Raw genomic sequence first — 25,524 nt, 5'->3', positions numbered from 1 at the left:
TGAAAGTGGGTGCAGAGCAAATAAAGTCCTGAATATTTTGCTGACCAGTACGTGTGGATCCATTTTTATGGTAATATTTGTAAGCTTTATAGAAACTAAACAATGGAAATGTTTCAGGAAACAAATATCACATAGGCCTAGATTAATGAGAGAAAAACTGTCCTTTCAGAGAAACAGCTTGGACCAAGGACCCTGAATTGGTGCTGATAGGATAAGCAATGTAAAGTGCACTAATGCAGTTTAAACTGTTCTTTATGCTGCCTTTAAACACTCCTGTTACTCAATAACCACCTGCTATTTTATTCCTATGCAACTATTTCTCGAATTTCATTATAAGAGAATAATGGACTGAAATTTAATTTTAAATTGGCTTCTATTGATACATTATTTTAAATTTATAAAACCTTTGTGTCTAACGTACACCAAGTTTCAATACATAAGCATGTAAAAATAGTTATAAAATTGTCATCAGGAATAGCTGCGAGGTCAACTAACCAATGATGATAATCAAGTTGCGTGATGCCTCGTTTCACTGAGGCAAGGCCACTGAGCTAGTTTTGGTGTGATTTCCTCACTTATCATTCCAGTTCAGTTACAAACTTGTGACCACAGAGGCATGAGATATAGATTCCACATCTCTTCCATCAAGCTGCAAAAAATTATTATAGAAAACTGATGCTATAATACAAGCCTTGTCTAATTTTCTAATATTTTTAATGTACTACAGTGCACATTTTCAAACTAGTTTTTTAGGAATTGTTTGTTGCTGTGTGAAGTTAGTGTGTACATTTGGACATTTTGTAAATAAAATTTTGCTTGTTCAGCAACCAGAGGTCATTTTTTTCACATTTCTTCTTAGTTCCAAGATCATTTGACCACAATAAATGTCATACTCATGCAAATATTTCACTAATGGGGAAATTCAGATATTCTGAGTTCATTGTCACTTGTTAATGAGCATTATATCTTCCAGTAAGAGGACAAATTAAGACAAAAATAATGGGAGTACCTTTGTGATTATCATGATCCTCTAACAGAATGCACTTCAATCTGGTGTGATATATATCAGGGATGAGTGTTCTAGTCATTAGCTTTGGATGACCAATTAATTAGAGGAAAAAATCCTGAAATCTGAATTTACCTTTGAAAAATAAATACAATACTCTATTGTCATATATTTAAAAGCACAAATTCCAGGTCCTAAGCAAAAGATATGGATCTAAAGTCTTTAAGACTGTAACCCTTTTGTTGAATGTGGATGTGAGTGCAAGTCTCCAGAATTGCAATTGTGTCTTGTAATTCGGAGACCATTCAAGATTAGTCAGGAGTGGTGTAATTTTTGTGGTAAGGATATTCAAGTGCAGTTCAAAGGTAAGGAAAACTATTTGAATAATTTCAGACAGAATGTACTTATAATTTTTCTATCTGGGGCTCCTGGTTTCTTTCAAATTACTGTTCAGTAATTTTTTTCCAATTGCAATGACATCATAGAAAGCAATAGTGGATTCTCCAAATCTTAAAACTGGGGTTCCCTACAACTTATTTTAATCATAAGTGCTTGTTAAAGTAATTTATTTTAAATGGTCTAGTTCTAGAGTTTTATGGTTTTCAAAAATAAAATGGTTATTTTATTCAGTAAGTGATAATACCTGTCAAGCCTACACAAATCTGCAAGAATTACATGGAAATTAATAATTGAAAAAAATGACAGTTCAAAGTAAACTAAATACAAGCTTATTTATTACCTCCACTGGGTTATATGTTATTCATTGAAATGGCCTGAAAGTTTTTTATAACTCTTAGAATATTTGTCATTCAAAAATTGGATTTTAGCACATGGTAACAGAGAAGATCCTGATTGATCCTTAACTTCTGTGATGGGGAAGAGAATGAGACCAATAGTATTATCCATTCTATTAGGGTTAGAGTCAAACGTAGGACTTGGAGGTGTATGAACAGTGATGTAATGCACAATGTGCCAGCTAATACTTTTGGGAGGGAACAGAGCTAATGTAACATTATCCAATTGGATTATTCCCTCACAATTACCAAGCTGTATACACAGAGCTGAATGTTGCAATTTATGGTAAACAGTAATACAGAAAATGCTGGAGAAGCTCAGCAAATCAGGTAGCATCTGTGGAGAAAGAAACAGTATATTAACGTTTTGTCTTCGACCTGAAAGGTTAACTCTTTCTTTCTCCACAGATGCTGCCTCACTTGCTGAGCTTCTCCAGCATTTTCTGCTTTTATTTCAGATTTCCAGCATCCGCAGTATTTTGCTTTTGATTAAACAGTAATACCGCAGGATTCTAGCAGATTTTGTTTATTTCATCACTGGAAGTGGCACAGCATGATCTTTCTCATCATCCAGATCAGTAGCTGCATCTAAAAGGAAAAGAAAGAACTTGCATTTAAATAGCCCCTTTCATGTCCTCAGTGCATCTCTAAGCACTTCACTATTTTGTGGGCAAATGCAGCAGCCAACTTGCACACAGCAAGGTCCCATGAACAGCAAGATGATGAATGACCAGTTAATTCATTTTGGCGTTATTAGTTGAGGGATGAATATTGACCAGGACTCTGGGGAACTTCCTGCTCTTCAAAAAGAAAGTGTCATGGACCTTTTATGTCCACCAGACCAAGCAGATAGGGTCCTGATTTAACATCTTGTCTGAAAAATGACAATTCCAACAATGCAGCATTCCTTCAGTACTGTGCTGACGTGTCTGCCTAGGTTATGTGCTCAAGTCTTTTCACCGCTGTGTTTTTCCGACTATCAAAGCAACCAGGAAAGTAAGGTGAGCATCCTGTAAGTGTTTGTGGTGTGTAACTCAAGAAAAGGGTAATTGTTAATCCTGTAGCATATTAATGCAGTCAATCTTCACATGAGGTGTATAAATTTGTTTACGAGGCAAGGGCCTGCCTATGGAAACTGCCTTGTTGGTTGTGAATAGAAAAAGAGTGTTGGGAGAAGCCCAAATTGTAATGAGGGTTCTGATTTTCCACTTCAATACCCCTGTGTACGCCGCAGTGCATATCCAGAAATTCCGCACCCCCAGCCTGTAATTTTCCAGCAATAATGATTGCATCAGGAACACTGAAGTGGAAAATTCAGATCAAGGTTTCTGCCACAATATTGTACCATGTCATAATGTAAATGTAAAACAATTACATTTTTAAAGGGATCTTATACTTTATTCCACATTTCAGTTTTACTTAGCTTAACTATTTTCATTAAAAGTAATAGATATCTAGATGATGACATAAGAACATAAGAAATATGAGCAGGAGTAGGCCATATGGCCCCTTGAGCCTTCTCCACCATTCAACAAGATCATGGCTGATCTTCAACCTCAACTCCACTTTCCCGCCCAATCCCCATATCCCTTGATCCTCCTAGAGTCCAAAATCTATTTCCTCCTTGAATATGCTCAATGACTCAGAATCCACAGCCCTCTGGGGTTGAGAATTCATCACACTTAAAAGAAAAATTGAGACTAGCAGAAAGTTTAAATATATTTTCCAATAGCATTGAAAATATAATTGGTACCGGTAATTGACCTGCAATTTTTTAATACAAAATTAATACAGAATGGCTGAGAGTAGTTTTCTAACTATCAAGTTTTGTAAGTCATTTTTATGCTTGTGCAATGTGAAATCCTTTCCCTGCTCCATTCACTTAAGGAAACGTCCTGAGTTCAGGCTCTCAGTCTCCAATTCTGGGATGCACCTGTTCTGCTGGGAAGGATGATGGACACGGCCTAGCTCCTCCCCGCAGGATACGCTCTTTCTCTAATTGGCTCGACGGGAGGTCTATGTTAATGAGATCTGCCCCCCACCCCTTCCTGCACCTGACGCTCAGATATTTTCCACAAGTTAGGAATGTGAGGGACAGGCTGGGTTTGGGATTTCAATTCCACTTGTTCTTCCACTGGTCATCCATGTCACTTTTTTCCCATCTTGAGATCTCAGCTAACGGATTTCAGATTTGAAAGGACTTAAAACTGAATGCTCTCAGTGCGAGAAAGAAAAAAACAGTCATGCCCCGTTCTTTCCTGATCAAGAAACATTGCAGCACCAAGAAACCCAACTACAGCCAACTGGAGATACAGAATGGTAATACTAAAGTTTTGAAACTTTTAAAACCGTTACTTTTAGTTATTCAGATTAAGGTTTTGAAGTTCTTTTTTGATTTGTAATTTAGCCTGGAGCATCATAAATTGGACTTACTTGTTTGCTTCTGCTGAAACGTACTGTTTTAATTCACTTTGCAAAGATTCTTTTTTAAAAAATAATAATTGTACTGGCTGATATTTGTATAACGGCACGGCGTGACCATGTGAATGACGGGCTTGTGCGTTTTCTTCCCTGTTAAAACTGAAGAAAGATTTGTGTTAAGTGGAACAGTTCAGCAAATAGAGTTTGCAGAAGCGCGGCTTGTAAAATAAAGAGCGACCCAGCAGGTGCATAGCCTCACACGAGGGTTCTAATTCTTATTCACATGCTCGCTCCTCCAGTTCAGGAGTTGTATTGTCTTAAATAGGCAGCGAGCTTGTTTGGGCTGTTCTAAGTATTTTGTTGTTTCTTCCCCCCCCCCCCCCCATTAAAAATCAGTTCAGCACAACATAAACTACAGTTTCTTCAGAAATCCCCAATATCGTTTATTTTTAAATGCTTGTTTCATGTTCCACCCCAGACTTCCCCTTTAACTTTATTTGTGGGAAACCACCGAGAGGTACATTGATCTCTTACAGTGAATTATTTTAAGTGAATAATTTGCTGTAGAATTTTGCTAAATGGCCAGGATTACCTCTCATAACAAGAAGGCATAGGGCTGTTCTTTTGAAAATGTTTGGGTAACTTTTAATTGGAGTGGGGAAAAAAAGTGTGAATAACATAAAAAGGGAATTAGCTATGCAATGTGCATTATTTAATGCCACTAGGTACAGCATGTAGGAAAATAACCTGAATTTGTGGCCGATAGCTCCGTTCCTTTCAATTTTTTCCCGTCAGGATCACAGTAGCATTTGATTTAATCTTTTAATGACCATGCACTTCCTCACCGTACTTCAGGAATATGTTGAATTAAGTAACATCTTTGGTTCCGTAGTCTCTAATTTTACTTTTAAAAGATTACTTTTACTTTAACATTTACATTTATAATTATTTTTGAAATGTTTTCTAAAAGAAAATTGTTGAGCTTTTGAAAGTAAAAAATGTCTTTCAATTTTCAATGGGTTGAAAATAATTATTAGTCGACTTTTTGTTTGGTTATATTCACTGTTCCCCACCCCCAAATTTTCTCACTTGCTCATCGTGATCACTTTCTGCTACGTAACATTTCAGAGTGTGCCCTCCCAGCTAAGTACTACATTTTTTCCCTGTACAAGTGACTGGATGATACTTGCTCAATTTCTTTTTCTTTTTCTACCATTCTTCCTAAGAAACAAAGACTCAGCTGGCTGGTGAATTTGGGTTTTACCACTGTAACCCCACCTCCTGGATATCTAGAATGCATTAAATCTATACTGTGTGCAGTATCCACTCTTGTCCAGTAACAGTCCGTTTTGAGGCCTGTGTGGTCACCAAACTGATATCATAGTGGGAAAAGTTTCCATCTTTCAATTTGCTATTGATGTTGCAACTGATGTTGCTGTGACTTGGGGATCACTGTAATCTTAAGATCCATGTTTAACTGGTGTCAGTTTCTATTAAACGCATGACATATTTTCTACAAAGTTGCATTTTCTTTTTATATTCAATACTCATTTCTTGCATAGCTATAAAATGACCGATCATCTCTAATGTAAAATACTTTATGCTGTGTTTACATTTAACAATGTGGATTGTTGAACTAACAAGATGCCATGCAACAGGTGGCTGTGGACAATCTGAACTATAAACAGTGTAAATATGTGTAATTTCAGTTAAAAAAAAGTTATGTTAACCTAAATGAATTAAAAATAAGTTTTGATAGAAGTGAAGTGAATCTTTACAAGCTTCACCAAGTAGGGTCCTATCAGTTTAAAAATAACTTGCATGATTGAGATTTTTGCTTTCTTTTCAGCAACAGCCATTTCACCCTATTTATATGAGGGTTTGACATTTCCACTGATGTCACAGCCTGAAGTCCTCACTCCCATCATTTGTGACCCACCAAGACTGTGGGACAAGGCTCCCATCAGTCTCCGAGTGTGTCTGCCCCCGCCCCTGGACGCTGAGATTGGAACAGAAACACCATTCAGCAGCCAACCAAGCCTGGAAATCAGTGTTAAGGAATGTGCGGCTGTCAGAGGCACCAACACCCCACTAAGGGATACAGTGAATGACCTTAACCTGTCCCTTTCCAAAAAAGCCAAGAGAAGAGCCACAAACAATGACACATCTAAAGGAGACAGCAACACAGAGGAGAAAATCCTCGAGGTTGAAAGCACTGGTGAAGAAACCCTGGAGAAGTTTGAGTGTTTTCAGTGTCACAAGGCGTACAACACTTTATCTGGGCTCTCTAAACATAGACAGCTTCACTGTGAATCACAGACTAGAAAATACTTCAACTGCAAGTATTGTGATAAGGAATATGTCAGTCTGGGTGCATTGAAGATGCACATAAGGACACACACACTGCCCTGCGTCTGCAAAATCTGTGGCAAAGCCTTCTCTAGGCCATGGCTCTTACAGGGGCACATCAGAACACATACTGGTAAGTAAAAATAGAACACTGGGGTTAGGGAAACGAGAGGAAATCCCAACCAGGTCCCCACTGCTGATCACTATTCAGTGACCTACTGCTGGAAAGTGCACGTACAGTATGTGAATGAGGATGAGAACACGATTGGGCTTAGATGTGATGTCTCTCTTTTTCCCCGCCCTACTCCCATAGTAGAATTGCCTGCCAACACTCACTGTGTAGGCTCATATACGAAGAATGGCCACTTTGATACGGAACTGAGGGCTACCAGCACCGGTGGACTGTACACTAGGGTGGGGTGGGGAGAATTGGAAGGGGACAGAAAGAAGTGCTGATCGTAAACCATTTCTACACTTTTCCTAATCAGATATAAAGTAGAAGTTCCCTCATGAATATTAATTATCTTTTTTAAAACTTGATCCTACAAAAATTTTGCATTAACGTGAACTGAGTTCTCAATCTCAGATATGTTATCAAAAGACAAGTGTCGTGCAGAGTGCAGGCTTAGCACTTTCCTAAAGAGAAAGGAGAATTGACCAGTTCATTTTTTTCATTTCCTAATGGTTAAACAGAACTCAGCCCCTCGTACACAGAAATGCATAATAATCCATTTCTTGAGGTAGAACTTGTGCATTGTGAGTAAACCAGAAATCCAAAAAGATGCACTTTACATTAATGTTGCAAAATACTTAACTAGTTTTATAGTAATAAACTTGAAGCAACAGACAGCACAATTATGTTCTCTTTTACCATTCCACAAGAATGTCAACATATTCCACTCATGGATTTTACTGATGCAGTTGTGAATCACTGAGTATGGAAAAGAGCAAGGGCCTTTTTAATTTTGTAATATGTTGTATAGCAACTCCTGCAATAGCAATTCTGTTGAAAATTGACAGTGCTCTAGGCTTTGCTCTGGTAGTGCTTTAGCCTCCACCCAGATCACTATGTTGCTATTTTCTATATTTAAATAAATACTCTGAGAAAGCTCAGAAACATCCAATTTTAGGGTCTTCTCTATGTATCTGGCAGTTCCTTAAATAACCTTGGTAAATTATTTTATTGCTTAATTCACAAACAGACATCCCACATACTTGCATGAATTAAGAAAGCATGCACAAAAGTGATATTAAAAGCACTGTTTACTAGCAGGGCATCAGAGACTTTAATGAGGTGAGGTTTTAAAGGACAGTCCAGTAGGTGAGCATTATACGCAAATTTATTTGCAATCAGCAGTTGGCTATGCCCTAAAGGTGGGGAGTACTCCACCTTTAATGATGTCTGGATTGGTCATCATAAATTCTCAAGATTACAATTAAGAACTGACACTTTTTTGGACTGAATGGAAGTTTCTTCCCTTGTACATGTGAACCCCAAAATGCACTGCATGAAATGAACAAAATGGCTTGCAGATACATTTATAAGAGCAAATACTTTAAAGAGTGAACTATATAACAAACTGTTAAACTGTCATTATGAATTGTTTTATTGTAGTCCTTGCTATAATTTTGTTTAATGATTTGTTATGTCAAACTGGTGATGCAGAGCATTAGTTTACTAACAGTTTATCATGGGATGGGGGTGCAGGTTTTTTTCCTCAGTTCACACACAGTGAACTTCTTACTTTAACTCTGAAGTTGGGGAAGAACGTAGTTTGCATCTTTTTCTGATGCAAATTAAAAACTACAAAATATATACTAAATTACGACTTCTAGTGACTTTCTCATAACAGTGCATAATCTGTTTTCAAGCCAAATGTCAGTGCCATTGTAAAATTAAGAAACAAATGCTAAATAAAAGATTACTTTGAATTGCCTGCCCTATGCTGCTTTAATGACTTTAAGGGAGGAAAATTCAAAAGGCCACACTCATATTCCTGGTGGCTGGTTGTGAAGTGGAATTAGCAAAGATCTGGGTACAAGTTGCTTTTCTGCCATTTGGGGGCTGTTACATGAAGGTGAGAGAAAATCAGTACTACTTATATCATAGATGAACTGGAAAATTAGCCCCTCATAATTTATCATTTGTTGACTTACAGTCCTATAAAGTCTTAATAAAAAAAAATCATATATCCTGTTTGCTGTGAGTGATTGTGGTATCTTCATAGCTGATGTTGTATTTGTATTCTTACTCTTTGCAGGGGAGAAACCTTTTGCCTGTCCTCACTGTAGCAGAGCTTTTGCAGATCGCTCAAACCTCAGAGCACATCTGCAGACACACTCGGATGTGAAGAGATACCAGTGCAAGAGCTGCTCAAAGACCTTCTCCAGAATGTCTCTTCTATCCAAACATGAGGAGGCTGGCTGCTGCCCCATGTCTTGACACATACTCTGTAATTTTTGATCAAAGGGACTCTCCATTTTGTGAAACAAGCTGGAGGTGTGGCCACTGTGTGGAGGTTTTTATTTTAGCATTATAGGAGTGAAAATGAGTATGAACTACTTATTGGCACATCAAGTCTCAAAGTAATTTCATGCTGGTAGAGACTTGCAATTGGTATCTTGCACTAGTAAAGTTGTATCAATCTCGACTACGTTAGTTATAACAAAAGGACTTGTCAACCATGCTAGAAATTAAACTCTGAAACATCCAAAAAAATAGAAAAGCAATATTAAAAACATATACGTGCTCTTTGAAAGGCTGTGTGAAAACTGGAATGTGAATATCCCCACTCTTCAATGAAGGGGACTTCAATGCTTTGCAAAACTGAGAAGGCAGACTAGATCTTTGCATGTACCTGAAAGGAGCACATCATCCAGTAGAACTGGAATGCTACTAAACATAAGAACATAAGAAATAGGAGTAGGAGTAGGCCACGTGGCCCCTCGAGCCTGCGCTGCCATTCAATCAGATCATGGCGGATCTTTGACCTCAACTCCACTTACCTGCCTGATCCCCATATCCCTTGATTCCCCTAGAGTCCAGAAATCTGTCTATCCCAGCCTTGAATATATTCAACGACTCAGCATCCACAGCCCTCTGGGGTAGAGAATTCCAAAGATTCACAACCCTCTAAGTGAAGAAATTCCTCTTCGTCTCAGTCTTAAATGGCCGACCCCTTATCCTGCGACTATGCCCCCTAGTTCTAGACTCTCCAGCCATGGGAAATAACCTCTCATCATCTACCCTGTCAAGCCCCCTCGTAATCATATGTTTCAATTAGATCACCTCTCATCTAAACTCCAGAGAGTATAGGCCCATTCTACTCAACCTCGCCACATAGGACAACCCTGTCATCCCAGGAATTAATCTAGTGAACCTTCACTGCACCGCCTCTAAGTCAAGTATATCCTTCCTTGGATAAGGAGACCAAAACTGTACACAGTACTCCAGTTAAGGTCTCACCAAAGCCCTGTACAATTGTAGTAAGACTTCCTTACTTTTGTACTCCAACCCCCTTGCAATAAAGGCCAACATTCCATTTGCTTTCCTGATTGCTTGCTGTACCTGCATGCTAACATTTTGTGTTTGTAGAAGAAATGTGTGACGCATGCAGGGGAGTATTGCTCTCACAAATGTAGGGGCTTCCTTTCGTGGCTGCTCCAAAGAAGGAAGTTTGTATTAAAGACTTGCGATTTAAACTTGAAGGAGGACAAATGATTCATCCTTCTACTGTCCAAATTCAGATAGTTATGCCACTGAATAACGACTACTCCCTTAAAGATAAACTGGAGAAGTTCTACTCAAGTAGTTTACTCAGGGTGAAATTTTGGTGGAATCTTGCAGATTATTAGAATTTTTTTTTTAACTTGCCTGAAGTGGGTATCAAACTTGCTTTCAGTACTGGTGCTGATGGTAACTGTCTTTTGCCTCTGCACTCAATTTTCTACTGATTGTAATTTAATATACAGTGTTTTTGTGTGAGCATAAACTGTTCATGCTGCAATGCACTTGAGGTTATGATCTATGGCTTAATTCGCCCTTTAGTCACTTGAAGCTCTACATACAAGGATTTTTTTTAACAATAATTTCAACAAAACCAAGCAGAGGGTTCCATTGTCCAGACACACTGCCACAAGTCAATATATCTTTTTTTTCTAAAAGAGAAAAAGTGATTTCTGGAATGCTTTCAGTCCTGTATATGACAGTACCACACAGCAGGCCTTAGAGAGGGAGAGGAAACTCAACTTTATAATTGGAATCAAAAGGCCAGTTGTAGACTTGGCTACTCTGTGCTCATGCAGCAGTAACAATTACAGCTTTGCAGTCTGTTTATGCTGGAAGCCAGATTAGGATCCTATTTTTATTTATGCCCAACAACTCTAAATTAATTCTACAACTACCACAATTTCTAAGACAACAGAAGTGGGATTATTCCAATGTGTGAAAAATATCAAGCCTATTGTGTTTCAGAAACTGATTTTAGATTTTCAACAATCTAAATATATTGAGCTTCATCGATTGGAGAAAAATGACTGCAAATACTGTACAAAAAGTAATGTATATGTAATGTAATTGGTGCTGTGATTATTTTTCTTGCATTTTGTATACATCAGATAATTTGAATTTTACATGCACCTGGTGAAAATTCTCAATTTAATCCATGTATTTTTAATATATGCTAACAACCTGGAAATTTGAGCTAAATAGTGAGTTAATAAGATGCCTGGTTAACTTGAAGGAGTCTTTAAGACCACATTTTAACACAAGCAAAGGGTTTACCAAGATTAACTGGCTGACTTTTGAGAACCTGCATGTAAAGGGGCTGAATTAACATGGCTGTTCCAGTAGATCAGCTCAGAAGTAGGCAGGGAGCCAGATACGCTGGGTCCTTGCTTACATTGGGAGTTTTCGCTTGGCCTTGTATGACGTGAAAGGGACAGGGCCAGAGGTGGGGACTCATTATGCTGGGATTTCCTTTCCCTGACCTCACTGGGACCTATCATAAGGTTGGAGGCCAGTAAGCCCATTGAGAAGAGACGTACTGAGTTCCACAAAGGTACACGTTGGCCCAGGGACACAGCCGAGACCCCTGAAAATGACCAACATTGTTTTTTTAAAACAAAATTAGTATCTTAAGTGGTCAAATAGGGTACGGAAATAGTTTCTCCAGAGGTGAAGCAGGCACCACACCATTCTCTCTTCCTTTGTCCCAACCCCCCCTTTTAAACACTTTTCTCACCAAATTTCTGCTCTCCTCCTGAAGCCATCTATTTCTTGGTAGGGTACAGTTCCACAGGAGCCTGGTACCTTGCCCAATTGGCAGTTATTCATGTGTGACCTTTGATGATAGGTAATGATGAGCATCATGGCTGAGCCAGATCCTCAGTCAACTTCTAGCACCAGTCACTGGGCAGCATTGGTCAATTTTCAGGGCTTCTATGTCCAATTGTAATGCCTATACCTTTGTCCCAGTGCCATCAGCTAACTCAGTCCAGACTGGAAGTTGAACCTGGGACCTTTCCAACGTTATGGCTCAACTATGTAAATGCTAGAAAAACCCATGGAGCCATTGTCTTCTTTCTACAAACTGTCCCGTGTTTTAAGAAATGAACATTATAAAGGATACATACTGTTTGTTAATTGGAAACCAGGGTTAGAATATTACTTCTCCCTGGGGGAAGCATACTACTGTACCATAAATTATGATTGTTTTGCAGCTTTAATGAAGTGTTCCAATTGGGATTTACATTAATTTTTCTTTGCTCATATAATGCATGTAAAAGGAAAGTGAAGGAAAAAAATAGACTGAACAGCCTCCCTGTACACATCAGTATGCTTAGCTTCACCTAACTCCTGCTGCAATAGTACAGTTTATATTCATATGCCTTTGAGATCCCAAACACGCAGTGGCCTACAGTGCTGATCATAATACAGTGGGGACAGTTTTTGGGGAGGGAGAGAAGAGTGATGCACTGAGTTTTATTAATGAAAAACTCCAAAACTGTTACAATTAATGCTAAAAGCATTTATTATACTCCCTAACCACAATGTTTCATCCTCCAACTGGAATCACAAGACAATTTGGGCTATGGATTTTTTTTCATTGAATCACTGCTACTCCTGCTTCATCATAATTAGTTGGCAAGATTTAAAGTGTGTTGTGTCAGGAAGTTGTCCTTGCTTCCTTCCTCCAAAGTTCCCCTAATGAACTGCCTGATCAAGATACCATCCATCTATTTGGGGATTCAAACACACATTCCTGATTTGGAAGGCAGGATTTCTGCTGCTTGTGATATGGGCTGGTATTTCTTGTATAAAGTATCTATTCATGACTAATTGCCTAAGTCCACTACAGTTTTAAAAAATTTAACATTTTCCTTTAGGACTTACACCATACATATTCATACAGCATCTCAACAAGGCATGGAGTTTCATCATTCCTACTGCCACTAATTTCATTCAATTATTAAGAAGTGCACTTGATATAATTCAAAATGAGGTTTATTGTTCCTGAGATTTGACTTGTTACTTTCAATGTTGAGATAATGTAGAGAATCAATTAAAAAAATAAATTGAATTTTGTGTGCATAGCCAGAAGAGTGGATATTAAGTCTAGAAAGATTTTGTAATGTACTGGTCAGACTACATTTGGTATACTGTGTACAATTGTGGTCACCACACTGCAAAGGGATGTAGTGTAACAACCTGTACTTACGGTCACCTCTACAGCATGATCACTTTCTGTTGTAGCCACATTTTGCAACCCCTGTACTTACTATTTAATACTATATAAAATTTCTTCTGTGATCCACCAATGTACTCTGCCACTTCATTCAGCCATTTTGTTTATTCTCCACTATATTCCACTTGTGGATTACAATCAGGACCCAAATATTTGGGTGGAGCCTAAGAGCTGCAGCCCGTGGTAACAACTGTGGAAATATTCATAGGTCTTTCTAATATTCCCACTTATGGCTAAATACATACATTTAGTGTCTGGCAGCAAGGTCTTGAAGAGTTATTGAACAGTCTTCCTCTCCCCAGACTTTTTCAGTACAGTATGCAGTACTTTAACGATACCTGCTTGGAGTAGCCACATATGTAATATAGTTAATTGTGGGTGACCATAATAGACAGGTTCTACTGTATAGCTTTTGGACAGGATGCAGAGAAAACCACCAAGAATGACCCTGTGTAACCAGGATGAGCTATGAAAAATGATTAGAGATGCTTAAGCATTACTATCTAAAGAGTAGAAGGTTAAAGGCAGCCTCATTGAGGTATTTTAAGTATTAAACAGTAGAGAACCCAAAATATTACTTCAAGGTAAGTGAGGTCAGTAGGACAAGAGATCAGAAATTTGAATGAGTGAAAAGTTAAAACTGCTATATTAAAAAAAAATCAAATACATTTTTAAAAAGCTGAGAATAAAATTGTGTGAAATCTGTAGCATAATTTAATTCAATACAGCTTGTTTAGTGAGGTTGATTGACACCAGTGTTTGTATCTCTGCTGACAACAGGAAAATTAACAAGCACTGGTATTGTGAAAGCCTTGTGGATAAGGATATCTTCAATCTTTGGTCACTGAGCATATTCCATTAATAGGGTTTTGCTAGGCTTCATTGACACTGCAAATGCAGTTTTAAGAAATGCATCATATATTTTCAAGAAATTTTAATCTAATAGATTAGTAAAGTTAATCCAACAACAATGAGATAATACCGCAGCATAAAATGTGACATAAGAATTCGGGTTGCACTGTGGAGTTTATTCAAATACATTGTCCACTGACCAGCAATGTTACACTCTGATTAAAATCTTCATATCGCACAGTTTCTTTGTCCAGTTATTCATTTTACTAATGAATGGACGTCAATCACCAAACGACTTAATATCACCTGGTAATAAAATAAATACAATGGGACTGAGGCAAAAGAAAGACATTTACACAGATAACAGATAAAATATAGTGGGCAAAGGCCACAGCTGGTTGAAACTCTAGTATTATATCAACGAATGATAGAAATTTGATTTAAAAAGAATTTAAGGCTGAGCAGCAGGAGCATGGTTGTTTATTAATGTACATATAATGTATCCACTCTAAAAATCTGTGTACATTCTTATTATCCTGCCTTCCAAATCTAGGCCCTGTTCTGAAAATTTTGAATATTCAATTAGTGAGTAACTGTAAGATCCAGGGGCATAGCAGAAGAGCCCAAAAAGAGAAGTAATCACAGGACTTGACAACTATTGATAGACAAGTGCAAATAACAAGCCAGTACTGTATTTTTGTAATATCCATCACCTCTACTTTTTACTTTTTCATGTTTATATTTAAAAAGTTATAAATCTCATGTATAGCCCTCTGATGAATGTACATGTTTCTTGAAATCTTGTACATCCTGCTACACGACCTACCAAATTTAGCATACTTGTACCAACTCACATTCAAACAAATATTCACACGTATAAGTAACATCTCACGGACAAAGACTTAGTCAATTTTATGAATGAATGTAATCAATGTCTAATCCACATTTTATCTCGTACAGTTTTGAATGGATAAAAGGCTAAGGTACAGCCCAATGACTTCTGTGGAAATTATTGTATTGATGTAGCTGATGTCAGAACTGTACAGTCAACATTTGGATCATGGGAACACATCTACCAGAGAGCCTTCGAAAAACTGCCTTGGTTTTACCTTGACTAGAGTTACTGAATCCTATTCAATCTTACACTGCTGGAATATTTCCACTTTTTTGTATATATTTGCTCATTGTAACATTTTTCTACTAAGAGTAGACTAAAATATAGATGAATAACAGTAAACTTCCCTCTTACAACCCAAATTTGTTATGGTCATTGATTATCCTAATAGTGAATTGCAGACAGTTTACTCTTCTGAGGGCCCCCAACAGAGCCCCTTCCAGTTTTGATATGTTTTTACACGTCAAAATTAACCTGATTGTGTATATGGTGCAACTATATCAACGTTTACATGATTGCCATTTGATTGACTGGAAAAAAAACAACTTTTAGAGGCAGCTTTTATAAAATCAAATGTTAAATCTTTGAACATCGCTCTAACTTCCAATTTTTTTTTATTTGTTGGCCAGGAATTTCCTGGAAACTTGTGCCATAACAATGGTGTAACTATGTCATAAAACCATTTCCAGCACAAAAGTCTGAGGAAAATATAGTGTTCAGTTAAGCAAGGACCCCCAACCCTCTCAACACGTTCAGAAGGGCAAAGTAGTTACAATGGCATTCCTCTGTTCATTATTATTATTATGGAGGAGAAGCAGAGGCAGGAGGAATGGCAGGCGACATCTATTCCGAGCTTTTTATAGTGCTTCCACCCAAGGTTCCCAGGGCACACCATTGGTCACGTCAGTTCTGAGGTCCATGGAACGCTGCTGTGTATGGTATATGCAAATTAGATTACCAGGAAATTATGGTGTAAGTTTGCATCGGGGAGATCGGTGCATGAACTAGTGTGATTTATGGTGTAACTTGCCTTTACGTCATTCCAAGAAATTCCTGGCCGTTCTTGGGATGTGGGTGGTGCTGACAAGGCCGCATATGTTATCCCTTCATAGTTGTTTTGAGAAGGTGATGGTGGGCCTTCTCCTTGCATCACCGTAGTACTTGTGCTCCCACAATGGTGTTAGGTAGGGAATTCCAAAATTTTGACCCAGCAACGATATAGGAATGGCAATATATGTCCAAGTCAGGTTGGTGTGTGATTGGGAAGAGAACTTAGAAGTAGAGTGTTCTGGCTGCTCTCCTTCTTCGTGGTAGCAGTCACAGAGCTGGGAATTGCCATCGAAGGAAGTTTGATGAATTACTGCAACACATCCTGTGGGTCGATCATACTGCAGCAGTGTGAAGGGGGTGGGTATCGAGTCCAGTGGCAGGGATACTGATCAAACAGACTGTTCTGGATAATGTTGAGCTTTTAGATGTTGTTGCAGCTGTACCCATCCAATTGAATATTCTATCATGCTCCTGATTTGACCCCTGTAGATGGTGGAGAGGCGCTGAAGGGTCAGGAGCTGAGCCATTTGTGACAGAGTACCTAGCCTCTGCCTTGCTTTTCTAGCCACTTTGTTGATCTGGCTGGTCCAGTTCAGCTTCTGATCAATGGTGACCTTCAGAATTTTGATGGTGGGGGACTTGGCAATGGTGGTGCCATTGAAGGTCAAGGGAAGATCATTGGACCTTTTCTTGTTGGAGATGGTCATTGCCTGGCACTTATGTGGCACAAATATTACCTAACACTTGTCAGTTCCAGCCTGAATGTTGTTCAGGTCTTGCTGTAGAATGGCATGGGCTACTTCATTATTGGAGAATAGAGCTGAACACTGTAGAATAATTAGTGGACTGGCCTATTCCTGACCTTGTGAGGGAGGGAAGCTCATTCATGAAGCAGCTGAAATTTGCTGAGGGAAGGATGCTACCCTAAGGAACTCTTGCAATGATACTCTTGCTCCTGTAACTCCAATGATTGGTCTGCAACAATCATGACCATCTTCCTTTGTGTTAGGTATGCTTCCAGCTACTGGAGGGTTTTCCTCTAGATCCCAATGGCCTTAATTTTGCTAGAGCTCCTTGGTGCTCAATCAACTGCAGTGAGAGCAGGGGAACAGAAGAAATCAAGGTAAATAAATGGATTTAAACTTTAAAAATATGAGAAAAGATTATAGTCGGTAGAATGGATTATATTAATTAGAAAAAACATAACTATTAAAGGTCAAATAATAAAAATACATTGATCTGCAATGGCATTACTCATGGCCAAAATATATATATTTATACGAACACACAAAGTTATAAAGTAAATTTGGACAAAAACTTAATTATTAAATTGAAGTGAAAAACTGCTTTATAAAGTATTTAATATCTAGATTATTTAAATCTGCTAATGTAATTAATTATGAAATGCTGGTGATAAGTAAATTATTAAATGCAATCAGTCACAGAATTAAGGATTAAATTAGTAAAGTAATTGTGAAACTCAGTGAGGAAGTTAATTAAATGTAGTGAGTAATATAATTATTAAATTAAATTCAGTGAGTAAATTAATTCTAAAATTTAGTCAGTAATTTACATTGCAGCTACTGATGTGAAACTGATACCTACCATTCAGGTTCCAGCCAGGCAGAACCTTGTTTATGTTGTTTGGCTCCTGCCTAAAGCTTTAACTGTCCTGTTTTGGAGAGATATCTGCACATGTCTGGATATATGCTTGGGCAGAGCTCTCTTCCAACAATTAGAAATTTAAATGTTTAGAGAGGGGGACAGGAGAATCTCTGCTCTCTAAATATTTAAATTAAGTTCAGGTGGGTTTACAAAATGTCCAGGGGTGACCAATGGATTTACATTCCACAAGGTACAAACCATAGTGGTGTGCGACTACCCCCTCCAGGATGCGAGGCCCTGACTCCAGATTTATACTACCAGCTTAGCATTGGTGCAAAATGGAAATTGCTTTGCACCCATGTTCAACTGGCAGTATAAATGCATCCTCCATTATAATATGATGAGAGTAACTGAATAAGAAAATGGAGTAAGTAACTTATCTTAATGGTGTTATTGTAGTTAAACTGATCCTGGGCTGGAGCTGCATTCTGATGTCAGAGATCAGTGCCTGGTACCCCACTGGATTCTGTTCGCGAGATTAGCATTGAGCCTGTTGCTGCCTTGTGCTTACAGTGCTAAGAGAGATGGTTGTTAGTTGCTCATGGAGTTGGTTTCAATAGTATGGACACTGTATGGAACATAGCAAATACTGTCCTTATCAAAAGTAACTCTATACATCTAAACTAAGACAACACCCATGCAGTGTAACCTGTTCCATCATGTCTGACAACTGGATGGAGCCAGTCAGTCCCCAGCTCCCAATCACATATTTGAGTTTGTTTCTTTATCATAGTGTATGGGCTGAAAGCTTAAAATCTAGCTGCCCAAATGATCTGTCAGCTGAATAAGGTTTAAAAGATTTTTTTTCACTTTTAAAAAATATTATAAATAGTAGGATAAATTTATGCTAGAGTATTGAATATTTTTCCACGTGTCTGCATTCAGTATCATTATTAAACATACCTAAGTCCAATGTCCAGTTCTCTCTGTCCTGACAACTTGCCTCAATCCCACCCTCAGAAAAGCATCCCTGCTGTACCAGTGCAATTCTTTTCATATACCACACCAACTATCCTTGGTGTCCATCTGCCCAGCTAATTGCTGTTCTATATAGTGGAGACACAACATGGTGGATCAATAAAACTGTTTCATTGTTGAGTAATTTATAGAATTTTTTATTTTAAGAATATATATTTTTCCTGCTTTTCTTTTGTATAGAAATTATTCACAATGAATAGTCACGATGTAAATGTAGAAAAAAATGATTGTTAATAATCTACCAGGTAAGCTAATGGAGTTATAGACAGATATCAAAATGTGGTTGGTTGCTAGGGTGGGTGGAATAGAATACTAAAAGGGTGGGGGTCAATGGACTGAATGGCCTTTTCTTATCTTTGACTTTCTTTTATGTTCTTAAGTGATGAGACAATTTTACCTGGAGCAATAGCCTCAGTATTTTCAACCATTTTGTGTTGATTATGATTTTAACAATCTAATATTCATAGTTATCAATTTGAAACAAATTAAAATTCAAATCTAATCCTTTTTCTAGTTAGTGAAATGTCTTATGCATTCTTGCAACAATAACAAATTTTCATGACATTTAAACAAAAATAGATATCAATCTCTGTACGTCAAACAGTTCACATATAATTTACTATGGAAAAATACTATTAATAAAGCCTCTTGGCCTTGGCGTATGCAGGCTGGCAATGGGTAGTAGCCAGCTGTGTGGCACATACTGGGACGCAGCCAGTATTTAGTCAACTATAAGGTCTGTATTTAATGAATAGCCCCTTCTAGCTGCTTACTACTCACTATAAATAACCTGCTTTTGGAACTAGGGAAATGTAGCCCTGCAGTTATTAGAGTCAAATGTTTTAAAATAGTTCCACAGTTACTAATTATACCATAACCATTGCACTCAGGCCTCCATATCTATGAATAAAATGCTGGCAGCCTTGAGTGGAACCACACATGTTTCCAATTCTCCAAAAACAGATTGTGGGGATGAACTGAATTCCAGGGAGAGCACCTCTGTTGGAGAGCAGCAGATTTCAACACTCCGCAGTCAGAGGGAATAAATCCAACCACAGTCTAAAGAGTTTACTCCAATCAAAATGTTGCCTTCATAGATAAGGCTGTTGAGAAACATCAGCAGATTGACCCTCTCTTAATATCACTGGGGTTGATGATACAGTTGATGCTTGTGAATTGGCATAGGCCAGTGGAAATATATTTGTCTCCTTTACTGGTTCAGCTCTTTTAGTACTGATTGAATTACACCAGGAACCAGTTGGTGCCTGAAAAGCTGCCACCCCTCCTTCAGTAAAGTTGGTGATGCAGAATTCTACTTGGCCCTAATCAAAGTCACAAATGACATCCTCTGTGACTATGACCATGATGCATTATACCCCCTCATCCTTCTCAACCTCTTTGCATCCTTTGACACGGTTGACCACACCATCCTACTCCAATGCCTTTCCTCTGTTGTTCAGCTGTGTGAGACTGCCCTCGCCTGGTTCCAGTCTTAACTATCCAGTCTTGACCAGAGAATCTCCTGCAATGACTTCTCTTCCTGCTCCTGCACCATTACCTCTGGAGTCCCTCAAGGACCTATTCTTGGTTCCCTCCTATTTCTCATCTGCATGCTGCCCCTCGGCGACATCATCTGAAGACATTCCATCAGGTTACACATATACGCTGTGGACAAACGCCTCCAATTAACATTGGGGAAATTGAAGCCATTATTTTCAGCCCCCACCACAAACTCCATTCCCTCGCCACTGATTCTATTCCCCTCTCTGACCACTGTCTCAGGCTGAACCAGACTGTTTGCAACCTCGGCATCCTATTTGCAGCAGCTTATCTGCTTCTGAAACCGTCATCCATGCTTTTGTTACCTCCAGACTCGATTATTCTAAAGCTCTCCTGGCCAGCCTCCCATCTTCTACCCTCCGTAAACTTGAGCTAATTCAAAATGCTGCTCCTGTATCCTAACTCACATCAAGTCCCACTCGCCCATCACCCCTCTACTCGTTCATCTACATTGGCTCCCAGTCCACCAAAGCCTCAATTTTAAAATTTTCATCCTCTATTTCAAATCCCTCCATAGCCTCGCCCCTCCCTATCTCTGTAACTTCCTCCAGCCCTATAACCCTCCAAAAACTCTGCATTCCTCCAACTCTGCCCTCTTGTGCATGCCCCACTCACATCCAGTTCTGCCATTATTCTTCTCCATTCAAATACTTGATCAGAAGAATGTTTTGCAGGAATACTATTGAACAAAAAGGAATGTGAACCTACCTACAGATAGCTACCTCCCATGAAGAACAAGTAAGACAAAGCACAGCAGATACAAAGTAGTAACAGGTGAAGAATTTCTAATTTTTTTATTGGCTATATAAAAATACAGAACATAATATTGCTACTCTGCCTAACATAAATATTAAGAAAGATCAGAGAAAATAATACATGAAATACTGAACACCAAAGCCTTGGAAATCTACAGACAATGATCCCAGAGCTTAGGGCAGATCACATCCAGCGGTGGCCTTCAGCGCTGACCCCACTGGAAATTGCGGGATCAATGGAAGGGCACTTCAGTTGCATGGGGCTGGCCTCCCCCCTCCCAAGACCCCTGTATAAAGAGACTAATCCAATTTTTTTTTAAAAAATGCTGTCACCTTTCTTTGGAGGTCCACACTGCTCCCTTTGACTGGCCTCTACTCTCCCCGATGGGGCCCACTTGCATGCATCTGGAAGCCAGTAGGCCTCATCTCTCTCTGTGTACTGACTGCCAGTAATAAGCAGGGTCTCTTCTGAACCAGGGAAACTCCCTCATGGCATAGGGAGTCCCTGCCCCTGGCTTCATCTCTTGGGCACTATTGGCCTTGTAAGGGACCAATGAAAGTTCTGTCCCTTAAAAGGTTGACCGAGAACTCCTACGGGAGTCCGGCAGAACCCTCGAGAAATTTGGGGCCTTTGCTTTCAAAGCTTTTCCTACAACTCGGCAAAAAATAGAAGTGATCATAAGTCAGCCAAAGGCAAAACCATGTCCAGAAATTTTAAATGAATCTGTGAGAAAAATGTAACTGCCACCAACCCATATAAAATAATGTATTATCCACCAATGAACAACGTAAATTCTTGTACACTGTGAGTCACAATCACCTCATTTAAAAAATCAATTTCAGTCCGATTGATACTGTCCTCAGGAGAATAAAACCCACTTCTGACAAGTCTACCTCTGCCTGGTGCTTCTGCTGAGGGACACATTTCTTTTCATCAAGTGGATTAAAAGCTGGACATGCTGGGCTGAGTTTGAGTGGACCCAGTTTTACTGACTGTTGAGGCTGGACTGGAACTGCCAAGTTGAGGCCCATGGCTGTAACGTGGGTAGCGGCAGCGGCATCGGGATTTTGAGTGCGAAGCCAAGTCTTGCTGACTAAAAGGCAGTCCTGGGTTTACCCTTCGATAATTAAGACCTGGCCCTGGACTTTCAGCACAGAGTGAACTGGAGTAGAGTTTGAGGCTGAGAGTAGCAGGTGGTTTTGGGGTTATACTGATGCTGGACTTGTGAAGCCAGCCTGGACTGTGAGCGAATTCTCTGTACAGCAGATATAACTTGATCCTTACCCCTTCATGTGTGAAGGCTTGGGAGGGAATACCTACCTCTAATAAGGCATAATATTATTCAGCACATACAGTCAACTAAAAAAAATAACTATCCATCTAATGTAATAAGTTACAAAGAACTTGGAGAAAGAATTTTTTTTTTAAAGAGTTAAACCAAATTAGAAAAGGCGCAAAATGAAATGCTGCAGATGAATTGTCACAAGATATCACTGGGCAACTTTATCCACACAAACAACTTGGCCTTTACTCTCACAACCTGTTATTGATGGTCTCTGGCTTATATCCATGCTACACTTTGATATGAAAGGAGCCACAGAAGTTCTGTGACAGAACCATACCAAATTAAATGAGGATGTAACCTCACACACTGACACTGGAGGTAAACAATGTTTGCAAAATTCCACTGAATGACAGACAAGAGCAAAAACTATTATAAATCCCAGAAATGTCAAAAAAGTAATGCCAAAAAAACTTGTAGCAGAACAGATAATGAAAACGACAGTTGCAATGCATAAAGTATACAGAAACCACAGCCCACTCCCAAGGTGAATGAAGACTTTTTTCCATTGAGAAACCTTGGAGAAGGGCCAGTGCTTATAATACTGATACTTATTTGACTATAAACAAGAGTATCCCAACAAAAGAAACACAATGATACAAATCATAAATAGATATCTACAAATGCAGACCATTGATTAAAAATGATTTCAAATGCAACTATTACATTACAAAAGTAACCAACAAATCCCTCTTCATAGAAACTTCTTTTACAAATACTCAACAGCAAACTCCCACTAGTACACTGTCACTATCAAGGGACAGTACTGCACAAAGCATAGATACTAATACATGCACTTTAGGGCAACCAGCAGAAACAAGCATCTGAAGTATTGTTATCTACTACATTTTGATTACCACATTCCTACAATCAAGCTATAAAAATTTCAGTAAAATTATGAACAAAAACACTACCTACTGATATTACCTTCACCGCAACCCGAAAAATCCACAATTACACCAGGAGCAATATTCAACACTGAACAATCACTAGTAAAGAAAAAATATTAGGCATTTTAAGTTATGAAGATTCGCATTCCTCCAATAAACCATAAAATCTACTACTTTTCTTCATTTAAAAGATCTACCTTTTTTAGTTTATACTAAATCTTTATTGTTAAATTATCACTAAATTGTTTCTGAATGTCAAGAATGGATTTCTACAATGTTACCATTTCCAATATTATATGGAACACTTAAAACCCAGACCCAAGCTTTAGGCCCATTCTGTTCCACAGGTGAAGCATTACTGCACAAGAATCACATCCAATTGACAACATGGTAACCAAACATGGCGGACATCTGCCATATTGCTCCATAATAATGTGGATCAATATAAGATAGATCTTCCATTTCTTTAATTTTTCATTCAATAAATGTGTTTACAAACCGAAATATACTGAAATGACCTACCCATTGTATAAAAGGAACACAGTTTATGTTTCAGTGTTAAACCAAATTCCGGCAATGAGTGAGCCTGATCAGGAATAATGCATGAAGGACTTTGTTACTTTTGTGTTATGCATTCACTCATTGTTAAAATCTGGTTACATCATAAACTGCAATGCATTCCCTTGAAATGTTAACCTGTCTTTTTTCTTTACAGATGCTGATTTGACATGCTGGGGTCAACTTTAACCTGAGTTTAACCAGTTAATCTGAATTTATTTTTGTATTGTTGGTTGAGCGATAAATGTTGACCAGGATCAATATCTGCAATGCCAATACCAAACTAAACTTACTTGTATATTTAATAATAATAATGTAGGCCAGGACATTGGGAGAATTCCCCTGCTCTTCTTTGAATAGTGTCATTGGATCTTTTACATTCACGTGAACAGTTAGATAGGGCCTCAGTTTAACATCTTGTAAAAGATGGCATCTTCAAAATTGCAGCACGTCCCCAGTGCTGCACTGAAATGTCAGCATAGATTTTGTGTACAAGGCCTGGAGTGGGCTTTCTTACTGAGTACTACTACTGAGCCAAGCTGACAATACTTATTTTTCCAAAACAAAGAACAATATTATTATACATGTTAGAAATAAAAACAGAAAATGCTGAAAATACTCAGCAGCTCAGGCAGCATCTGTGGAGAGAGAAACAGAGTTAATGGGGGGAATTTTAAACCCCCATGGTGGGCAGGAGAGGGTCGGGGGCTGTTAAAAATTTTAAATCACGAAATGCGACCCCAACCCACTGCATTGTGTTTTTATGTTAAGTGTTTTCCAGCACTGCTTGTGGGCCAGGAGGAGCATAAGAACATAAGAAATAGGAGCAGGAGTAGGCCATATGGCCCCTCGAGCCTGCTCCATTGTTCAACAAGATCATGGCTGATCTTTTACCTCAACTTCACTTTTCTGCTCTATCCCCATATCCATTGATTCCCTTAGTGTCCAAAAATCTATCGATCTCAGTCTTGAATATACTCAACGACTGAACATCCAAAGCCCTCTAGGGTAGAGAATTCCAAAGATTCACAGCCCTCTGAGTGAAGAAATTTTTCTTCATCTCAGTCCTAAATGGCTGACCCCTTAACTTGAAACTATGACCACTAGTTCTAAACTCTCCAGCCAGGGGCAACAGCCTCTCAGCATCTACCCTGTCAAGCCCTCTAAGAATTTTATATGTTTCAATGCAATCACCTCTCATTCTTCTAAACTCCAGAGAATATAGGCCCATTCTACTCAATCTCTCCTCATAGGACAACCCTCTCATCCCAGGAATCAATCTAGTGAACCTTTGTTGCACCCCCTCTAAGGCAAGTATATCTTTCCTTAGGTAAGGCTAACAAAACTGTACAATGTACTCTAGGTGTGGTCTCAGCAGAGCCCTATATAATTGCAGCAAGACCTCCTTATTCTCATACTCCAACACCCTTGCAATAAAGGCTAACATACCATTTGCCTTCCTGCATACGAACATACAAACATACAAATTAAGAGCAGGAGTAGGCCGTTCAGCACCTCGAGCCTGCTCTGCCATTTGTTAAGATTATGGCTGATCTGATTGTGACCTCAACTTTACTTTCCTGTCTACCTACTATAACCTTTGACTCCTTTGTTAATCAGGAATCTATCTAACTCAACCTTAAAAATATTCAATGACCCTGC

At 38.7% G+C, this 25,524-nt stretch overlaps 1 protein-coding gene across 1 annotated transcript; it reads left to right on the top strand.

Moving 5' to 3' along the window:
- The first annotated feature begins 3,709 nt into the window (after nucleotides 1-3,709).
- snai3 (snail family zinc finger 3) lies at nucleotides 3,710-15,425 on the top strand. Its single transcript, XM_067998045.1, has 3 exons — nucleotides 3,710-4,119; nucleotides 6,071-6,703; nucleotides 8,832-15,425. The coding sequence occupies exons 1-3, from the start codon at nucleotides 4,044-4,046 to the stop codon at nucleotides 9,011-9,013; spliced, it is 891 nt and encodes a 296-aa protein (XP_067854146.1). The 5' UTR covers nucleotides 3,710-4,043; the 3' UTR covers nucleotides 9,014-15,425.
- The last annotated feature ends 10,099 nt before the right edge of the window (nucleotides 15,426-25,524 follow it).

The sequence above is a fragment of the Heptranchias perlo genome, chromosome 16 (assembly GCF_035084215.1).
Source record: "Heptranchias perlo isolate sHepPer1 chromosome 16, sHepPer1.hap1, whole genome shotgun sequence".
In the NCBI taxonomy this organism is placed as follows: domain Eukaryota; kingdom Metazoa; phylum Chordata; class Chondrichthyes; order Hexanchiformes; family Hexanchidae; genus Heptranchias; species Heptranchias perlo.
The sequence above is the reverse complement of the archived record's forward strand: the minus strand, read 5'-3'. Positions and strand labels throughout refer to the sequence as shown.

Coding starts and splice junctions, on each gene's coding strand:
- snai3 (XM_067998045.1), top strand. CDS start 4,044: ATGCCCCGTTCTTTCCTGATCAAGAAACATTGCAGCACCAAGAAACCC. Junction 4,120..6,070: donor CCAACTGGAGATACAGAATG/GTAATACTAAAG, acceptor CTTTCTTTTCAG/CAACAGCCATTTCACCCTAT. Junction 6,704..8,831: donor GCACATCAGAACACATACTG/GTAAGTAAAAAT, acceptor TACTCTTTGCAG/GGGAGAAACCTTTTGCCTGT.